The sequence below is a fragment of the Vigna umbellata genome, chromosome 3 (genome assembly GCF_029865625.1).
Source record: "Vigna umbellata cultivar VRB3 chromosome 3, Vumbellata_1.0, whole genome shotgun sequence".
Classification (NCBI taxonomy): Eukaryota; Viridiplantae; Streptophyta; class Magnoliopsida; order Fabales; family Fabaceae; genus Vigna; species Vigna umbellata.
The window spans coordinates 6,088,915-6,105,470 of record NC_142167.1 but is presented as its reverse complement, the minus strand read 5'-3'; the positions used below and the strand labels follow the sequence as shown (position 1 = coordinate 6,105,470).

At 32.9% G+C, this 16,556-nt stretch overlaps 1 protein-coding gene and 2 pseudogenes across 5 annotated transcripts; 2 read left to right on the top strand and 1 right to left on the bottom strand.

Moving 5' to 3' along the window:
• The first annotated feature begins 1,120 nt into the window (after positions 1–1,120).
• LOC124847155 (CBL-interacting serine/threonine-protein kinase 6 pseudogene) lies at positions 1,121–2,106 on the top strand (annotated as a pseudogene).
• A 925-nt stretch (positions 2,107–3,031) lies between these two features.
• Positions 3,032–5,284, bottom strand: LOC124847156 (protein SRG1-like; annotated as a pseudogene). Its single transcript, XR_015785071.1, has 4 exons — positions 5,012–5,284; positions 4,419–4,667; positions 3,901–4,225; positions 3,032–3,594 (listed from the first exon to the last, which is right to left on the bottom strand). The product of XR_015785071.1 is annotated as a protein SRG1-like (transcript).
• Positions 5,285–7,214: 1,930 nt separating this feature from the next.
• On the top strand, positions 7,215–12,702 carry LOC148201495 (protein EMSY-LIKE 3-like). 4 transcript variants are annotated; one of them, XR_015785058.1, is made up of 11 exons: positions 7,215–7,384; positions 8,719–8,921; positions 9,023–9,132; positions 9,256–9,493; positions 9,634–9,852; positions 9,936–10,004; positions 11,200–11,442; positions 11,530–11,598; positions 11,689–11,752; positions 12,251–12,387; positions 12,496–12,702. XR_015785058.1 is itself a non-coding variant. In XM_088110076.1 (11 exons), the coding sequence occupies exons 2-11, from the start codon at positions 7,613–7,615 to the stop codon at positions 12,295–12,297; spliced, it is 1,266 nt and encodes a 421-aa protein (XP_087966202.1). In that variant the 5' UTR covers positions 7,245–7,384; positions 7,511–7,612; the 3' UTR covers positions 12,298–12,702. The 4 variants fall into 4 exon arrangements, 3 of the variants coding, with proteins under 3 accessions (XP_087966201.1, XP_087966202.1, XP_087966203.1); XM_088110076.1 differs by adding an exon at positions 7,511–7,616 and having other exon boundaries at positions 7,245–7,384; positions 12,251–12,702; XM_088110075.1 differs by having other exon boundaries at positions 12,251–12,702.
• Positions 12,703–16,556: the final 3,854 nt, after the last annotated feature.

Sequence of the window (16,556 nt, the reverse complement as noted above, 5' to 3'; positions counted from 1 at the left end):
TTTTTATATGTATATAGAGCATCTTGCGATTTTGGAAGGGTTTTGCTATCTTAGAGTTGTGTATGCTACCAAATAAGGTGAGGAAATCTATTTTTTGTTTTTACTTTTACTTCTAGTTTTACTTGTTGGTTGTAATTTAAGTGTTTTGAAAACTTAGCTTTGGATCATTCCTTGATTAGGTCTATGTTGATATTGAATTTGTTGAATATGTTATAACCTATGTATGTAATTTATATTGTTTTTATTATATTGGATTCCTAGCTATGATGTGAGTTTGAATGAGAGAATTTTAGATTAAGCAACTGAGGAGATTTGTACTAGTGTGGGAAGTGTTTTTGAAACTGCTTAAATTTGATGTTTTACTCGTTTTTACTAGTTTTGATGGTTTTAATTGTTTATTTTCCAGAAGGTTGTAGTAAAGATATGAATTGATGTAATGTAAGGAATTTCATGAGGGAACTTTTAAATTATTGTGATTCTTTAAAGTAGGCACTCTAGTATGAATTCATGAATGGAGCTATCTTGACACTGTACTAACAATTCACACGCATGTAAAGTAAAATGAGTTAGATGGTGAGTGTAGTAGGATGTCTTAGTATAAGGATTTTACCTTGACCAATGACGATGAGAGGACTAACCTTTTCTGAGGTAGGGGTAAAGTCCATTGACAATTTTTATGAACATATAATCAATTATGATAAATTTATAATGTGTAACTAAATTATTGATTAAAATTTTTATAATTGATTATATGTAACGAAATTAAAGTTATTTTTCATTAGGCTTACAAATAAGGCTTAATACCTCTTTTGGTCCCTCTTTAGAGGGACAATGTTCAAGTTTGTCCTACATTTTTTAAAAAGTTTAATGTGGTCCCAACTTGTGAAAAAAGTGTGCAATTAAATCATTTTTGGTCACAACGTTAATTTTTTAACGGTACAACTGACAGCGTGGACAAAACATAATTACGTGTCTAGCGAGTGGTTGAGTAATTGGGAAAAATCAAGCAAGTGGTTGTTTTTGGTCCTGGAAGGACCAGGGAATGAATAGAGATGATAGGTTTTTGGCTGAAGAGAACTAAGCTAAGTGGCCAAGCCAAACGCAGAATCGACGACAAAAATTGCAGCGACGGCGAGGCTAATAACTCCATGTTGCTCCACAGGAAGTACGAGCTAGGGTGGCTACTGGGTCACAAACGTTCACCAAGGTGTATCACACGCGGAACCTCAAGAGCGGAAAGAGCGTGGCCATGAAGGTGGTGGGGAAGGAGAAATTGATTAAGGTGGGGATGATGGAGCAGATGAAAAGGGAGATCTCGGCCATGAACATGGTCAAGCACCCCAGCATCATTCAGCTCCACGAGGTCATGGCCAGCAAGTCCAAGATCTACATCGCCATAGAGCTCGTGCGCGGCGGCGAGCTCTTTAACAAGATCGCCCTCGGCCGTCTCAGGAGGACACGACGCGCCTCTACTTCCAGCAGCTCGTCTCCGCCATCGACTTCTGCCACAACCGTGGCATCTACCACCGCGACCTCAAGCCGGAGAACCTCCTCCTCGACGAGGAGGGCAACCTCAAAGTCACCGACTTCGGCCTCAGCACCTTCTCCGAGCACCTCAGCCAGGATGGCCTGCTTCACACCACTTGCGGCACCCCGGCCTACGTGGCGTTGGAGGTCATCGGGAAAAAGGGCTACGATTTGTGAACCATGATGAATGCTTTCCATTTAATTTCGCTTTCAATGGGGTTCGATTTGTCACCCTTGTTCGAGGAGAAGAAAAAAGAGGAGAAGGAGATTCGGTTTGCGACCACACACACCGCGAGTAGCGTGATCTCACGGCTGGAGGAGGTGGCGAAGGCGGTGAAGTTTGACGTTAAGAAAAGCGAGAGCAAAGTGAGGTTGCAGGGTCAACAGTGGGGTCGGAAAGGGAAGCTTGCAATTGTTGCGGATTTATACGCCGTGACGCCATCGCTTTTGGTGGTGGAGGTGAAGAAGGACAACGGTAATACCTTGGAGTACAACCAGTTCTGCAGCAACCAACTTCGTCCTGCGCTTAAAGACATCGTTTGGAGGACTTTCCCTTCTGAGAATCCTACACCTATTTGAACCGACACGTCACTTCCACGTAATGACATAAATTAGACACGTAATTATGTTTTGTCCACGCTGTCAGTTGTACCGTTAAAAAATTAACGCCGTGACTAAAAAGGATTTAATTGTACACTTTTTTCACAAATTGGGAACATATTGAACTTTTTAAAAAACGTAGGACAGACTTAAACATTACTCCCTAAAGAGGGACCAAAAGAGATATTAAGTCTACAAATAATTATGTTAAGAAATAATTAATTATATAATTTTAAAATATATTTTCAAGGTTTGCTTAATCCATGATGTGAAGTTTTAATCAGTTATTTTGTTTTAAAAATTGTTTCAATGTTTCAAATATATATAATCGATTGTTTTAAAGACATAATCAATTAAATTATATCAAATATTTTTAAAAATTCTTGCAAACAATCAATTATGATTACCTATAATTTGATTGAATTGTTTCAAAATACTTTTGAGTTACTTAAAGAATATAATAATCAATTATCATTAAATATAATTTATTATATTCATTTTTTCCTTTCCAAAATATTTTTTCAAACCAATTCGATAACGTAGAATATGTGTGAATCTTTATTAAATATATGGAACGAATTCACTTTGTTGCACCCTAAATATCTCATCTTGTTAATCTTCTTTTGACTTTTTTTCTTCCTCTCCATATGTGATGCTAAATGTTGGAAATCTCACATCAATTAAAAATACGACTAATAGTATATCAGTGGATACAAACCTCATTTTATAAGTTGATTTAATAAAATTAAATTAGACTTAAAATTCACTTCTTTAACACTTAGTACAATATGGAGTACTTTAATATCTGAAACATATATAGTCTTAAACAAGACTCTATCTATCTATCTATATATATATATCTATCTATATATATCTATATATATATATATATATATGCCACACGTATAAAAGAAAATCATTAAGACACTAGAAGATAGTACTGTCACAAACTAGTAGACAACCACTTAGTCTTAATACTGCTAAAAGTACGATAAGGATCCGTACTCTTCAAAACAATCATGGTTTAGAGTCAATCAACACATGTTTCATTAGAATGAAAACTACAATTTATTCTTAGTCTTTTAAAAACCGAAAAATAAATCGTTCTAGAATTCTTATTAGTCCACACTTTCCTAGACCGGGAAAATAAAGAAAGTGTGTAGTGCAAATGTGTGATCCAAGAAGGAAGTGATATTGGAAATATTGTACAAATTTAACATCATTGATCATATTCTGAGCATATCAAGAAAGGATTCATCAAGTTTCCTGCTGAAAAACTTGCTGAAATACTCTGCATTTGTCAATTTCTTGTATACAGCTACCTTCCCTTCACCTATAAGTTCGTCAGCAGGTCCAATGTTCGTATCAGGGCTTGGATAGCAGAATGTCACTATTGAAAACCTTTCCTTCCACTTATTTACTACAGCTCTGTGCTCAGGATGCTTTGTATATCCCATTGCTCATCACCTGCATAATGGAAAAACATGCAACATGCAACATCAAACTCAGGTTTTTTATTTTAATGTTTTGGTATATAATGTTATAGTAAGTTTGTTGATTTAGAGTGACCACTTACAAGTCACAAAAACAATGATTTCTGATCATAGTGTAAATTTTTTCTTGAGAAAATCTAATTTTCCAGAGTACATAATGTGATGTCAATGATTGCTCAAATATAATGCAGACTTGTTTATCCATTCATTTGATCTGTAACAAACTTCCAATAATCTATCCATGATTGAATGTCCTGTCTAATGAGTCACAAGTACAAACCTCAATAATTTGGCCAATGTTTACAACAATGGCCCCTTCTATAGGCTCAACATTGAGCCATGTTTTATCTCTGAGGAACTGCAACCCAGAAAAATCAGCACAATCAAGCAAAAGAGTGATCCCAGAATTGTCAGCATGGGGCACAATCCCTAGAACTATTTCAGGCTCTGGACAGGGTGGGTAGCAATTCATCCTTATATCATATAGTCCTTCTCTGAAACTTTCTGATATCTGTGTATCTTGAAGCCCCAAAGACATAGTAATGAACTTCATAATTGCAATTGTAACTTCCCTTATATCTTCAGAATATCTCTCTAATGTATCCCTGATAATCAATTGCAAAATGACACCCTTACAAGCATGAGAAACAAATTCCACAATAGAATTTCTTGAATGAAACAAACAAGAGAGGAAAATAAGAGCAAGGAAACAGCTAAGTAATTAATGTAGAAGATCTCCAAGTATCTATGATATAAACTGATCAAATATTCCAAGGCTATGCTTTATTATTCATGTACCTAAACTCAGGAGGGTTTTGTGGCCACAAATCCAATTTTTCTGTTCTCAATGGGGAGGCATTTGAGAAAGATCATGTCATTCCAATCCAGCTTTTGATCTTCTGAGGTAACAAATGCTTGGCCATAGCCTTCAAGGCTTCCTGGTCTCTGCGCCGATCGTTTCTTCTCTTGCAAAGGAAGCTCAAAAAATCTCCGAACTTGATTCCCCATGTTCTTAATCGAAGTATTTGAAACTCCATGATTTACCAGCTGGAAGCAGAAAGAAAGAAGAAAATCAGGTACCAAGAAAGTAGAAGAAATGCTGATAATCTCTCCCTCACCTTTGTTGTATAAGCTGGTCACCTAGATTAACTTATAACTTATGAGTCTTCTCAGGAGAATTACTAAAGAGGAAGTTCATAGTTCATTGGATAGAAACAACACAAAAAAACATGAGCTTAATCTATGGAAAGATTGACACTATTTACTATAAACAGCATGGATGCTAAAACACATAACCATCTAAGAGTAATGCTAATCCATAACTATATAAGAAATATTCTGAATTGGAATCAAAGGTGAAGGTGTTGATATCTAAGAAGCTCTTGTGGTACCTGAAAAACACCCCAGTCTCTGCATGCGAGGAGAAGCTTTTGAAGCTCGAGTTGGTGTGTGTCGGCGTTGACCAACTTTGCCATGTCTATCAAAGGTACACGAAGAGATGGATCAGAAGGGTAAGGGCCAATGACGTCATCACCATCTTCATCTCTTATGTATCTTGGTGGCACTTTCTCTGGCCTCTGAAATGCTAACTCTTGAACACTTGGAACTGAAACCGATGATTCAAGGTTCATTGGTTTCGAATCAATCGCCAAAGTCTCTTTGGGTCAATCAAGGGAGAAGATAAAGGCACCACTCCTCCCAACCGCCATATAATAGGTCCCATTTTCGACAAATTTAATATTTGATTATCATTTTGTGTTTTTGTCTTTTTCTGTTCACTGTGCAGATATGTTTCAAGCATTTGAACTTTAGATTCATCTCCCCTTTGTCATTTATACTTCAAGCATGTGCATTTTCAACCTTTTTCCTGTTTAATTACCATGCTTTTTGCAACAGTAGGGTTTTTTCTTTTCTACACTGGAGAAAAGTTTGAATCTCCAGCCTCAGATTCAAACTCTCCAATCCAATCCAATCCAATCCAAGTTGAATCATATATTTCTGCTCCAACAAAATAAATCTAGCAAGTAATAACTTAGATGTAATGCTTAAACACGTTTCACTTAAATGGATAATATAAGAAATTCATATTTAATTGTCATAACAATTTAGTTGTTTCATAAGTAATGGAACGTATGTTATATGTAAGCATTAATTGAATTTTTTAGGTTTGTCGAACGATAGTATAATATTTAATATTTCATCATCTTTACGATTTTTATTGTCAGGTTAAGAAAATAGAATTACATTGTTGATGTAAATCCTTTATAAGGAAGGAATAACTTTAATAAACTTAGGAGGTGACGGAGAAGAGAAACTCTATGAAAATAATAATAAATTGTAAAAGGAAACAAAAAATGGTTTAAAGAAAAAGAACAGAAAAAACTCTACTTTTGAAAGAAACTCACAAATATTAAGTATTAAAAGCATTAGCTATTTGAAAAACTTTTCAAAGATAAAAATCAAAGTAAAATACTCTAAATATTCTCAAAGTTGTCTCACACAAAGTAAAGTTTAGTCGATCTTAAAAGGTATTTTTCAAGAGGTTAGACTCTATTTTATAAACTACGTGTCATGACTAAAGAGTGAAAAATACAGTTTTTTTCATGTGTTTTAAGTCTAAGCATAGGATTAATTAATAATCATGATAATAATTTATTTAATTTTTTAATCTAGAGTTAAACATATAAGTAGTTCCTTACAATTAGAAAAAAAGGTATGTGGGTAGTTTTTAAATTTAAGAAAAAACTTATAATTTCTTTTTTCTTATATTGTGTTTATTTGCGGATGAATTACTATTTACTTATAGTTTAGAAAATGTTGTTATAAGTTTGTCAAGTAAAAAATGTTCCAAATATTTTTTTTTAGATATTATTTTTTTAAAACAACATTTCTTACCACGTTGATATTTTGTTTAATGTTTTTATTAAACTTAATTGGTATGGAGACAATCTTATCCTAATATTAGTATGATAATGAAGTTATTTTAAATTAAGTAAAACTAATATTAGGATATTAGTATGATAAACGAAGTTATTTTAAATTAAGTAAAATTATAATGAAAATATTTAATTATCATTTTTCTTTAACTATACAATCTTTAATTTACTTTATTTTTCACATATTTTTCTTCTTTCCTTTTTTTATTTCTTTTCTCTTTTTGAATAAAAACTTAATTAAATATAATTTTTATTTATTTGAAATTTTTTAAAAGATATTTTAAGATGTGTTTTTCAATTTGAAAAAAAAATATAATAATTGAAATTAAAAAGATAGTTAAAATGATTATATACTAAAAAATTATTATTTAAATAAAAAATTTAAATATCGTACTTATTATTTATTTATTAATTTTTTAATTATAATTTTTAAATAACTTTTCCAATATATAAATTATTCATAAATATTATTATAATACTATTATTACTATTATCATTAAAAACAATTTAATAATTTTCATTTTATATTTATTAAAATATATTTTTAATCTATTGCATCTCAAATCCCTTACAATTTTATACAAATTTTATTTCCAAATTTGATCACCTCCAACCCCTCCTAAAAAGAACATTACAGACTTTAATATCTAAATGACTGAATTCATCTATTCGATATAAACAAGTGAAGACAACCTTTTCGTTCCTCTATTCCTCGCTTGTTGTCGCCCACTTTGCTGCGATATTTGCTTCTGCGTTTTTTCTCCTGAATCTTGGAGCTTCGATTTCGCTGCAAACTGGCTATGGACTACGAACCCTACGACAGTAGCGGTGAGTTTCAAGTTTCGTACTTTTCTCCTATCTGTGCCAAAATCTTTAAGACTTGTTTTAATTATAGATTTAGGGCGTTGTTTTTATTCTCACTTGACCCATTTCTGTTTTCTTCTTTTTGATGAGTGTGGAGATTTCAATTGGCGCCAAATTGTTGGGTTTCATATGCTTGTGGAATCGGAGTATGTAAAAGCGAGTATCTTTAGAGCAACTGAGCGAGTTTGATTAATGGGTATAGCGCCAACGCTACGTGTTTTGTGACCTAAGGGACAAAAGGATCAGTGTTTTACTTTAATAGGTTTGTTCCATTGTGTGTTCTAGGAAATATTTGTGTGACATCGATTGAGGTAAAGAGATGGTAAATTGGTTAAGGTGGTTTGAGAGCATGTGTGAAGGGGGCCACTAAAAGAACTAGTGAGAAGAGTAAATTGAATGGTTTGTTTGTGAAAAGGGGGAGAGGGATACCTAGAAGAACATTAAAGGAAATTGTTATGCGGGATTTCATGGTGAATAATATTCTTGAAAGTTTGGTCTTTAATCAGCCTCACTTAGTGGGATGAAATTTTTTTGTTGTGTTTATTCCAAGAAGAAGGTGGAAATATTCGTGTCAATTTACGTGTTAGCTTGTCTTCCTATGGACTTTAAAGGAAGAAAAGGGTGCCCTCAGAACCTGGACATTTTAATGACTCGAGAGGCACAGGAAAGCAAGCCTCTGCCTCAATTAAGAAATGCATTAGAAAGAAGAAAAGAAAACAGGAAACTATTTGCTTGTTTTGCGTTAATGTGCCATGTAAATTTAACTACTTAAGTTAAGCCTGACATTTTTTATAAATGTAATAAGATAAAAAAATGTCGTATGGAAATGTCTATCCATTTGTTTACAAGGACTTCAATTTTTTTTTCTATATAAAATGTTTATGCTCTTGAGTTCCTTTAGTGTCAACTCTTTTATACTCCCTTTGACAGCCTTTTTTTTGGAACTATTTGTACACAATTCTCTATATGATACAGTGTAATGCTGTCATGTATAAGTTGCATTATTCCATGAGGAAATTTTGGTGCTTTTAATTATTTATCCTCTCCCTTTAGATAGTGTCTCTTATAAGTTAATTGTTATGATCCATAACTTATGGTTAATGAATTGTGTCCTAACTTTTTCGAATTAGTAAATGTATGTGTGCTACTCTTGATGCTCAGAATTGTGCTTACAAGCTGTTTCTTGAGAATCAGATAGATTTTTCACCAATGCCAAAAAAGTCTGGTTGATACCTATTTCAAGGATTCATTTGGCCTCTCATGTTATACTTACATTGCATGCATTCACTTGATTGCAGGAACTGATGATGATCTTCCACCAACTCATCAAAACAGAATCCCCAGAGGGCCACATCCTGCAAGGAATGGAAGATCTGCAGGAGCTTCATACCCAGTGACATATGGTGAAATTGATATGGAAACTCAAATTCACAATCTTGAGAAGGAAGCATACAGTTCAGTTCTACGAGCCTTTAAAGCTCAAGATGATGCCATTACTTGGGTATATTCTGTCATTTGATTTTCTCGTATGTGATATATTTATAATTTGTGAGATGATTTGATCAGGTTTAGATGACTGCTAAATGGCGTGTATTTCTTCAGGAGAAGGAAAGTTTGATTACAGAACTTAGAAAAGAACTAGGATTATCAAATGAGGAACACAGAGAACTTCTAGGCCATGTTAATGCAGATGATGTAATACAAAATATAAGGTCTGATAAAAGTTTCAAACATGGTTTCTTTCTGAACTATGCTTCAGAAGTGAGATTTCCATTGTTTTTTCCATATATCCAATTTTATTTTCTTAATCAACACCTTACTGAACAATATTTTAGGGACTGGAGACAAGCAGGAGGCCATCAGCCTGGTATGCTGAATATTGGGCAAACTATTCATGATTCAATTCCAAGTCCCACTGTCTCTGTATCTCGTAAGAAGCAGAAGATAATGGCGTCCACTCCTTTAGAATCTTTTGGTGGACCTTCTCCATTTCACCCCCAACCACCCGTTCAGCCATCTTTGGTTGCAAAACCAGGATCTGTTTCTGGATCCAAGGGCAAGAAGCACAAACCTGTAAGCAAATGATAAGTTTTATTAGTGCTCTTCCTTTCTGTATTGCTTTACTGAGTTTGGGTTTGTCTCCTATGCAGACATGGATTACACTTTTTTGTACTAAGGAATAATAATTAAATAATGTTGCCCTTTACTTGCAGGGCCAAGTATTACTGGGTGTATCTTCAATAAAGAAATACCCTTCATCAGGACTCAGTGGAAGGAATCAAGTACCTAATAGAGCTCCTTCTGGTATTGAAACGGGTGAGCTTGCTAAGGAAGCATCACTGGTTTCACTAGTTGGTAGGAAAGTGCAAACACGATGGCCTGATGACAACAACTTTTATGAAGCTGTTATATCTGACTACAATCGAGCTGATGTACTCACATTCCCCCAATTAACTAAGATTTTGTTTCAGGTAGTATATAGCCGAGATGCTTATGTTTACTTCTAACTTTTCAGGGTCGATATGCTCTGGTATATGACATGGGGACTGCAAATGAAACGTGGGAATGGGTTAATCTGTCAGAGGTATTTCTGATACTGATTACTGTTGTGAAATTCTTATGTGTTTATGATTAACATATCATCATCACAATGTTATAACTATAAAATTATGGTTGGAAACATGTTTGGGTTAAGAAGTTTGAAATGGCAATCAAGCAGTAAGAGAACAGTCAGACATTATTGTTCTCTTCACAACCCCAGCCCTAAAAAGGGTTGCTGATAGTGTTCCATTTCTTTTAAAAAAAAATAAGAGGTTTATAGTCTTCTCTAATGGTGATAAAGCAAGTATGTTGTGGCAGCAAAAGGTTCATCTATAATCAACTAAAGAACATTTTACCAGTATTAATATTTTATATTCATAGAAACAAATAGTTTAGCATTGCCAAAATGGTCTATTATATTACTTAGGAATTTAAACAGATTCATTTTTATGTTATGGTATTGTTATTTACATTTTGGGGATATCAATGTGTAATTTAATATCTTTGACTATAGTTATAAAGAGTTTGATAGGGACTTGGGTGTTGACGGGTGCTTAAATCTAGCATCAAGCAGAATGGGATGCTTAGTGGAGTTTTAACTCTAGTTCTATCTCCTTAATTGCTAGCTTTTAAGGGTTTTCCAAGTACTTGGTACTTATCAATTGGTATCAAAGCTCATTGTCGATGTCTCAAAAAAAAAGAGCTTCCTAGATAGTGTTATGACTTACGAGTAAATTGAATGGAGTGTCATGGTGAATGAAAGTTCCCAAGGCATCATCTCGTACAGAAGGTATAGGGACTTGGGTATTATGTGGCACCAAAGTCACACATAAAGTAGTATGGTATGTTCGACATAGAGTATTTAACTGTTTGGTTCTTTCCCCTTAATGTCATAAAGAAAATAACCTTGTACTGCTCTTTTTTCTTTTTAGTTTATTTAATTTTTGGCATATGTTGCAATCCTTTCATTTTCAGTATTGAAATAGAGAATGAAAACTGGCTGAAGAGAATTGTATGATGCTTAATACTTCAAAGTTAATGAATGCAGCTATTGATAGTATATGAAATGGAATTTGTTGTCCAACATGTTTTAAACTTTCCTTTTTTTAAGCCCTGAATTGTAGTGGTTATTTGAAAGAACTGCTCTTCCATGTAGTAAATGTACAATACTATGCTTGCATTGTTAGCACTGCACTGTAATGTCTTTAGCTCATGCAAAAATATTATTGTTACTGCAGATCTCTCCTGAAGATATTCAGTGGGTTGGGGAGGATCCAGGAATCAATCATGGTGGGGGTCTTCGTGGATCTGGTAATGGGATGAGTAGGTCTGTAGGACGTGGCAGTGTTCCAGGAGCTGTAAGAGGTAGGGGAACCACAAAGGGACAATCCAAAATGGATTTCTTTCCATCACAGAATGGAATTGGAAAGAAGACTCTAGATGATATACACATACTTCACACAGACACGCTAGTGAAGAAGGTTACTGAAAACACTTCAATCAGAATAGTACTCTTTGAGATTATTTGATCTTATTTGACATATTCAAGTGTCTGATGAACATGACAGGTAGAGAGGGTATTCAATGCTAATCATCCTGATGCACTTGAAATTGAACAAGTCAAGAAGGTATTAAAGGTAAGGGACAGATACATATGTCAGTGTGCGATTTCATGTATTTTCCTTTAAATGGTGTATGTACAGATAATTCATGTGAAATAAACGCAGGATCACGAGCAAGCTCTTATTGATGCAATTGCAAGACTTGCAGATCTTTCTGATGGCGAAAGTGGTATTTTTCTGATTTGATTCCTTTTAGCAAATACCATCTGAAAATTGATGAATGGTCTTCTAAATTAGAAATTAGAATAATGTGGACATCAATGAATCTAGTTAGTGCAGATAATTATGAATAAAATACTACTATTTGCATTCTTTCAGCATCATATTTTTTATGATGCTGGCATAATATGGTTTGCAGTCACTTTCAACTTAAATCCATGATGCATTAAAGGAGTTGCCACAATTTTTGCACTGTGTTCAATCATGTCACTAATTTGTACCTAGCAGCTGTGAAGTAAATTATCATATCATATACCAAAAAGAAAAATATTCCATACTTTCTTGCTTCCGTGTTTCTCCTATTCAAACAACCATATCCTATGTATTTATTGATACATTTTTTATATTAAAAAGGTAATATCATTCTTACTCAAAAATGAAGTGATGAAAAGGCCATATTAGTCAAATCTTTGTTTAGCCGTTCTTGATGTTCTTATTGTTTATACAGAAGAGGATGGCCACCATTTCGCACATGCTCAACCAATGGAAAGATGATGTGGAAAACCATCTTTGTAAAATGGGAAGAGTTGGCATTATTATAGTCGCAAAAACTTGGAAAATCTGAATTTCTCTTACGCTATGAAGGTAATTTCCCTGACAGACAACTCTTAGTGCATGTCATTCATTTTGACTAGGTTGAAAATTAGGTAGTTTAGTAATGATTATTCACTGAGGTTTTAAGATTTGACACAGGATACTCGGATGCTTGTACACATTCATGATAGTGTATAAATTCTTGTATTTGTTGTGTATTATGTATGGTCACTCTTCTGTTATGTATTACTCTCTGACTTCTATACAAGACCATGTTCATAAAATTACTCTCAAATCCTTTTTAATTATTTGTCGAAACTTTTGTAAGTGAGTTTGGTTTTGTTAAGGAAAGAATGTGATTTTGCACTGAGAATCCACACTATATGTAGCTACGATAATATTTTAATTTTTTGGATAACTTTATTTTCATTATTATGAATTATTCTTCATTAAATATGGGAATTAATATGTTTTGAAATTCTAGAAATGTTCAATTAAGTGGATATTCTCTAGAGCTTTTTTTTTTTGTATTTATAAGATGTAAGAGAAATACATGAATGAGTGATTATATAGATCTTCTCTCTCATATTACCATTAAAAAAATATTTTTAACATTCATTTGAAAATAATGCACCAAAAAAAACAAGGGCAACAATAATAAGAGTATGAATAGTAGTCCTTTTGGCGACGGATAAATAGGTTTATACATACTTTAGAGTATTTTTTTAAGAGAGTCCTTTAGCAATTAAATGAATGTTGTGACATTCAATAGACTCATCCAATCTTGTTTTAATCTTATAAACATCTCATGGATAGTGAGAAATGTAAAAATAATATTTCTTCATGTAGTTTTTGCCAAGAAAAGTCTGAATTGAGTGATAAAAAAGTTTCTGAATTACATAATTTAACGTGTTTTGAATTGCACAATTTAAAATTATTTTTTTTGTAATATTGTTGAAGAATTGAAATTGAGAAAAATTTAAGAACGCATTATGAATTGTATAATATAAAAATATATTTTAAATTGTATAATTCAAATTATATTACTAAATCTAAAATAAGATCTGGATTAGTATAGGCAATATTCACTTTGGGTAATTTCTTTTAGCACCTTTATTATACCTTTTCTTCCTGCACCTTCGTAGGTGTAGAAAAAAATCCCAATTATCCATGGGTTGAAAACATTTTAGATCCTGCAATTTGAAATTTAAAAATGTGTTTTTACCACTAAAATTGAAATATTATAAAAAAAAGTGTGTAGACGTTCTAGTAATTAAAAATTCCATTAATGTAGTAATGTGTATTAAATTATTTATTCATTACAAAAATGATGGTTATAAATATCTAAGTTGAACTAAATTTACCAACTAGTGTTGACATAGTGGTAAAAAGTTTGGAAAAAGACATAAATTTTTAAATTCCGTCTCTATGGTTATTTTGGTACACATACAAAAGGGTAAAAACTGGATTTTGTCTAAGTTCTCTGATCAATAATATTTTATTTATAAGTTCTCTGATTTTTCAATGTACACTTTTCATCTGAAGTTTGAAACATTGATAATTTCAAATTCAAACGGTTATTAGTGCGTTCCAATCGATGATTTTCATTTGAATATAATTACTAAAATGGCGAGAAATTACGAATAAAAATTATAAAGTGGGAGCTGTATGGGGGAGAAAAAAAGAAGATTAAACATACTTCTCCATAACTTTCAGAAAAAGAAAAACACAAAAAGTATTAAAATTAACTTTTATAAAAGTTAAAATTAATTTATATACAAATAAATTTGTAAAGAGACTTCTATTTTTTTTTCTAACTTCTTTAATTTTTATTTGTTTGAACAATTTTCTCCTACAAATTAGAAAAAGAAAAAAAAAATTAAAATTGACTTCCTCAAAAATTCAAAATAATGTATACATAAATTAATTTGTATAAGTTTCCTTTGACAGAAAAATATTTCTAATTATTGTACTTAAACAAATCTTTTCAAAAAGATTCTAGAAGAAAATTAGCATTATGTTAAAAGAAATTATATTTTCTTTTATGTAATTTCTTTAAAATGTAGCTTCTAACTTGCACTAAAATAGTTTTAACTCATAAAAAGTTATCTTATTTTTTTTAAATAATTATACTGTCACAATAAAGTCAAACATTAATATTGTGGTTGGATGAGTAGTTTAGAAGAATGACTCATTTATTTGAAAATTTTAAAATTCTTTATACTACCATCTTTTTGATAAAATAATTAAAAAAATTAAAATTTAAGAACTTTTTTAAAGGTATTTCAAATTAATAAAGTAGAAGAATTTTAAATACTTAACAAAATATAAGAAATTTGAAATTTAATTTATTTTCACTTTACTCTTACTTCACTTATGAAGATTTAGTCGAGTCATTAAAGGCTCAGACAAGTTGGCTTGGGCTAAACTCTTAGCCGAGAGTGGGTTTAGGTTGAAATTTGAATTGATTCGACCGAACCAAAGTTTGATATAAATTGGCCTGAATTGAAGACCAAGATGGATCATTCGGGCTGAAGATCGAGATAAGTAAGTGCAGGTCAAAGGTTAAACCAATTCGACTTAAAACGAAGCACTAGTCGAGTCGATTGTGGTTGAAGGTCAAGAAGAGATAGTTGGGACAAAGGTTAAAACAATTAGACCTGGTTGATGATCGAGACGAGTTGGCAAGGGCCAAATGTCGAGATGAATCAACAAGAACGAAGGTCAAGACACATTAGTCTGAGTCCAAGGTCAAGTTAGGTCAACATGTGCAAAAGGTCAAGTCGAATCGGTTCAAGCCAAGGTCCAGTCGAGTTGGCCCTGATTGAAGGTTCGACCAATTAGCCCAAGCCAAAGGTCTACCAAGTCGGTCTAGGCCCAAATTTGATTTATCTCATGAGGAATAACCAGCCGAGTTGGCCTCGGGGGAAGGTCGAGATGAGTGGATCGGACCGAAGGTTCAGAAGATTAAACTATGGTTGAAGGTTAAAACGACTAAACCTAGACCCAAGATTAAGACGGGTTGGGACAGGCGAAAGGTCGAGACAGGTCAACCGTGGCTAAATGTCAAGATGAGTCAGCCCAAGCTAAAGGTTGAGATGAGTCAGCTCACACCGAAAGTCGAGTTGATTCAGTGTAGGCCAAAGTTCGAGCTTATTAGGTGCAAACTTAATGTCGAGCTGATTTGGCACGAGCTAAAAGTCAAGTCGAGTCGATCCAAGCTGAAGCTTAAGCTAAGTAGGCCTGAGTTGAAAGTCGAGCAAGTTGGCCTTGGCCAAAGGTTGAGACCATTTAAGAAGGGTTAAAGGTCAAGATGAGTAAGTCTTACTTAAAGTTCATGGCGAGTTGGTTCAGACTAAAGGTCGAGATAAGTCTACTCAAGTCAAAAGTTGAGATGAGTTGATCGAGACAAAAGGTCAAGATGAGTCATTCTAAGTTGAAGGTTAACACTAGTCGGCCTAGACCAAAGATCGGGACAAATTTTTCTGAATCAAAGGTCGTTAAGTGTCGTCATGGGTTGAAAGTCGAGTTAGATTAACTCATATTGAAAGGTAGAGTTGAGTTATCCATATATTTTTAAAATGGAATTCTCCCTTAAAGGAAAAATTGAATTGCTTTATTTAACTAAGAATTAAAATCTAAGGTATTTCAATTAATTCATATAAAAAAACTATTTAAGAAATAAAGAGAATTCAATTGAAACTAATTCAAATACCATGTATTTCAGTTTGTTGGAATTGTTGAAATTTCTTGTTCAAACATAAGGTAAAAGTTCAAAGAATACTATTCTTTAGGGAGTTTTCATCTTAGTTGGTTCAAGATTAAGAGGTTGTGGATTATTGTAGATAAATGAATCATATATAGCCTTGCCTCAAAGTTTGAGTCTAATAACCTTCATTTTAGTTCATTCAAGCCTCATTGGTCACAACACAAATGGGTAAACAATGTTTGAAAAAACTATTAGGAACAATTTATAAGAAGTATCCTTAAACCAATTCTCTAGGAAACACATCAATAAATAAACATTACTAAATGATATTCAAACTAATTCTAGGTATTAATGAAAAGATAATGATATTTTGATAATATTTTGTTGACAACATTTTAACATCATTTACGTGTTATTCTATGATTGGTCCCATGTTGGTGTTTATGATTATTATTATTGATTGTGGACTAATTTTGGACCAATCACAGAATGACACGTACATGATGTTTAA

Coding starts and splice junctions, on each gene's coding strand:
- LOC148201495 (XM_088110075.1), top strand. CDS start 7,357: ATGGACTACGAACCCTACGACAGTAGCG. Junction 7,385..8,718: donor CGAACCCTACGACAGTAGCG/GTGAGTTTCAAG, acceptor ACTTGATTGCAG/GAACTGATGATGATCTTCCA. Junction 11,599..11,688: donor AAGTCAAGAAGGTATTAAAG/GTAAGGGACAGA, acceptor AAATAAACGCAG/GATCACGAGCAAGCTCTTAT.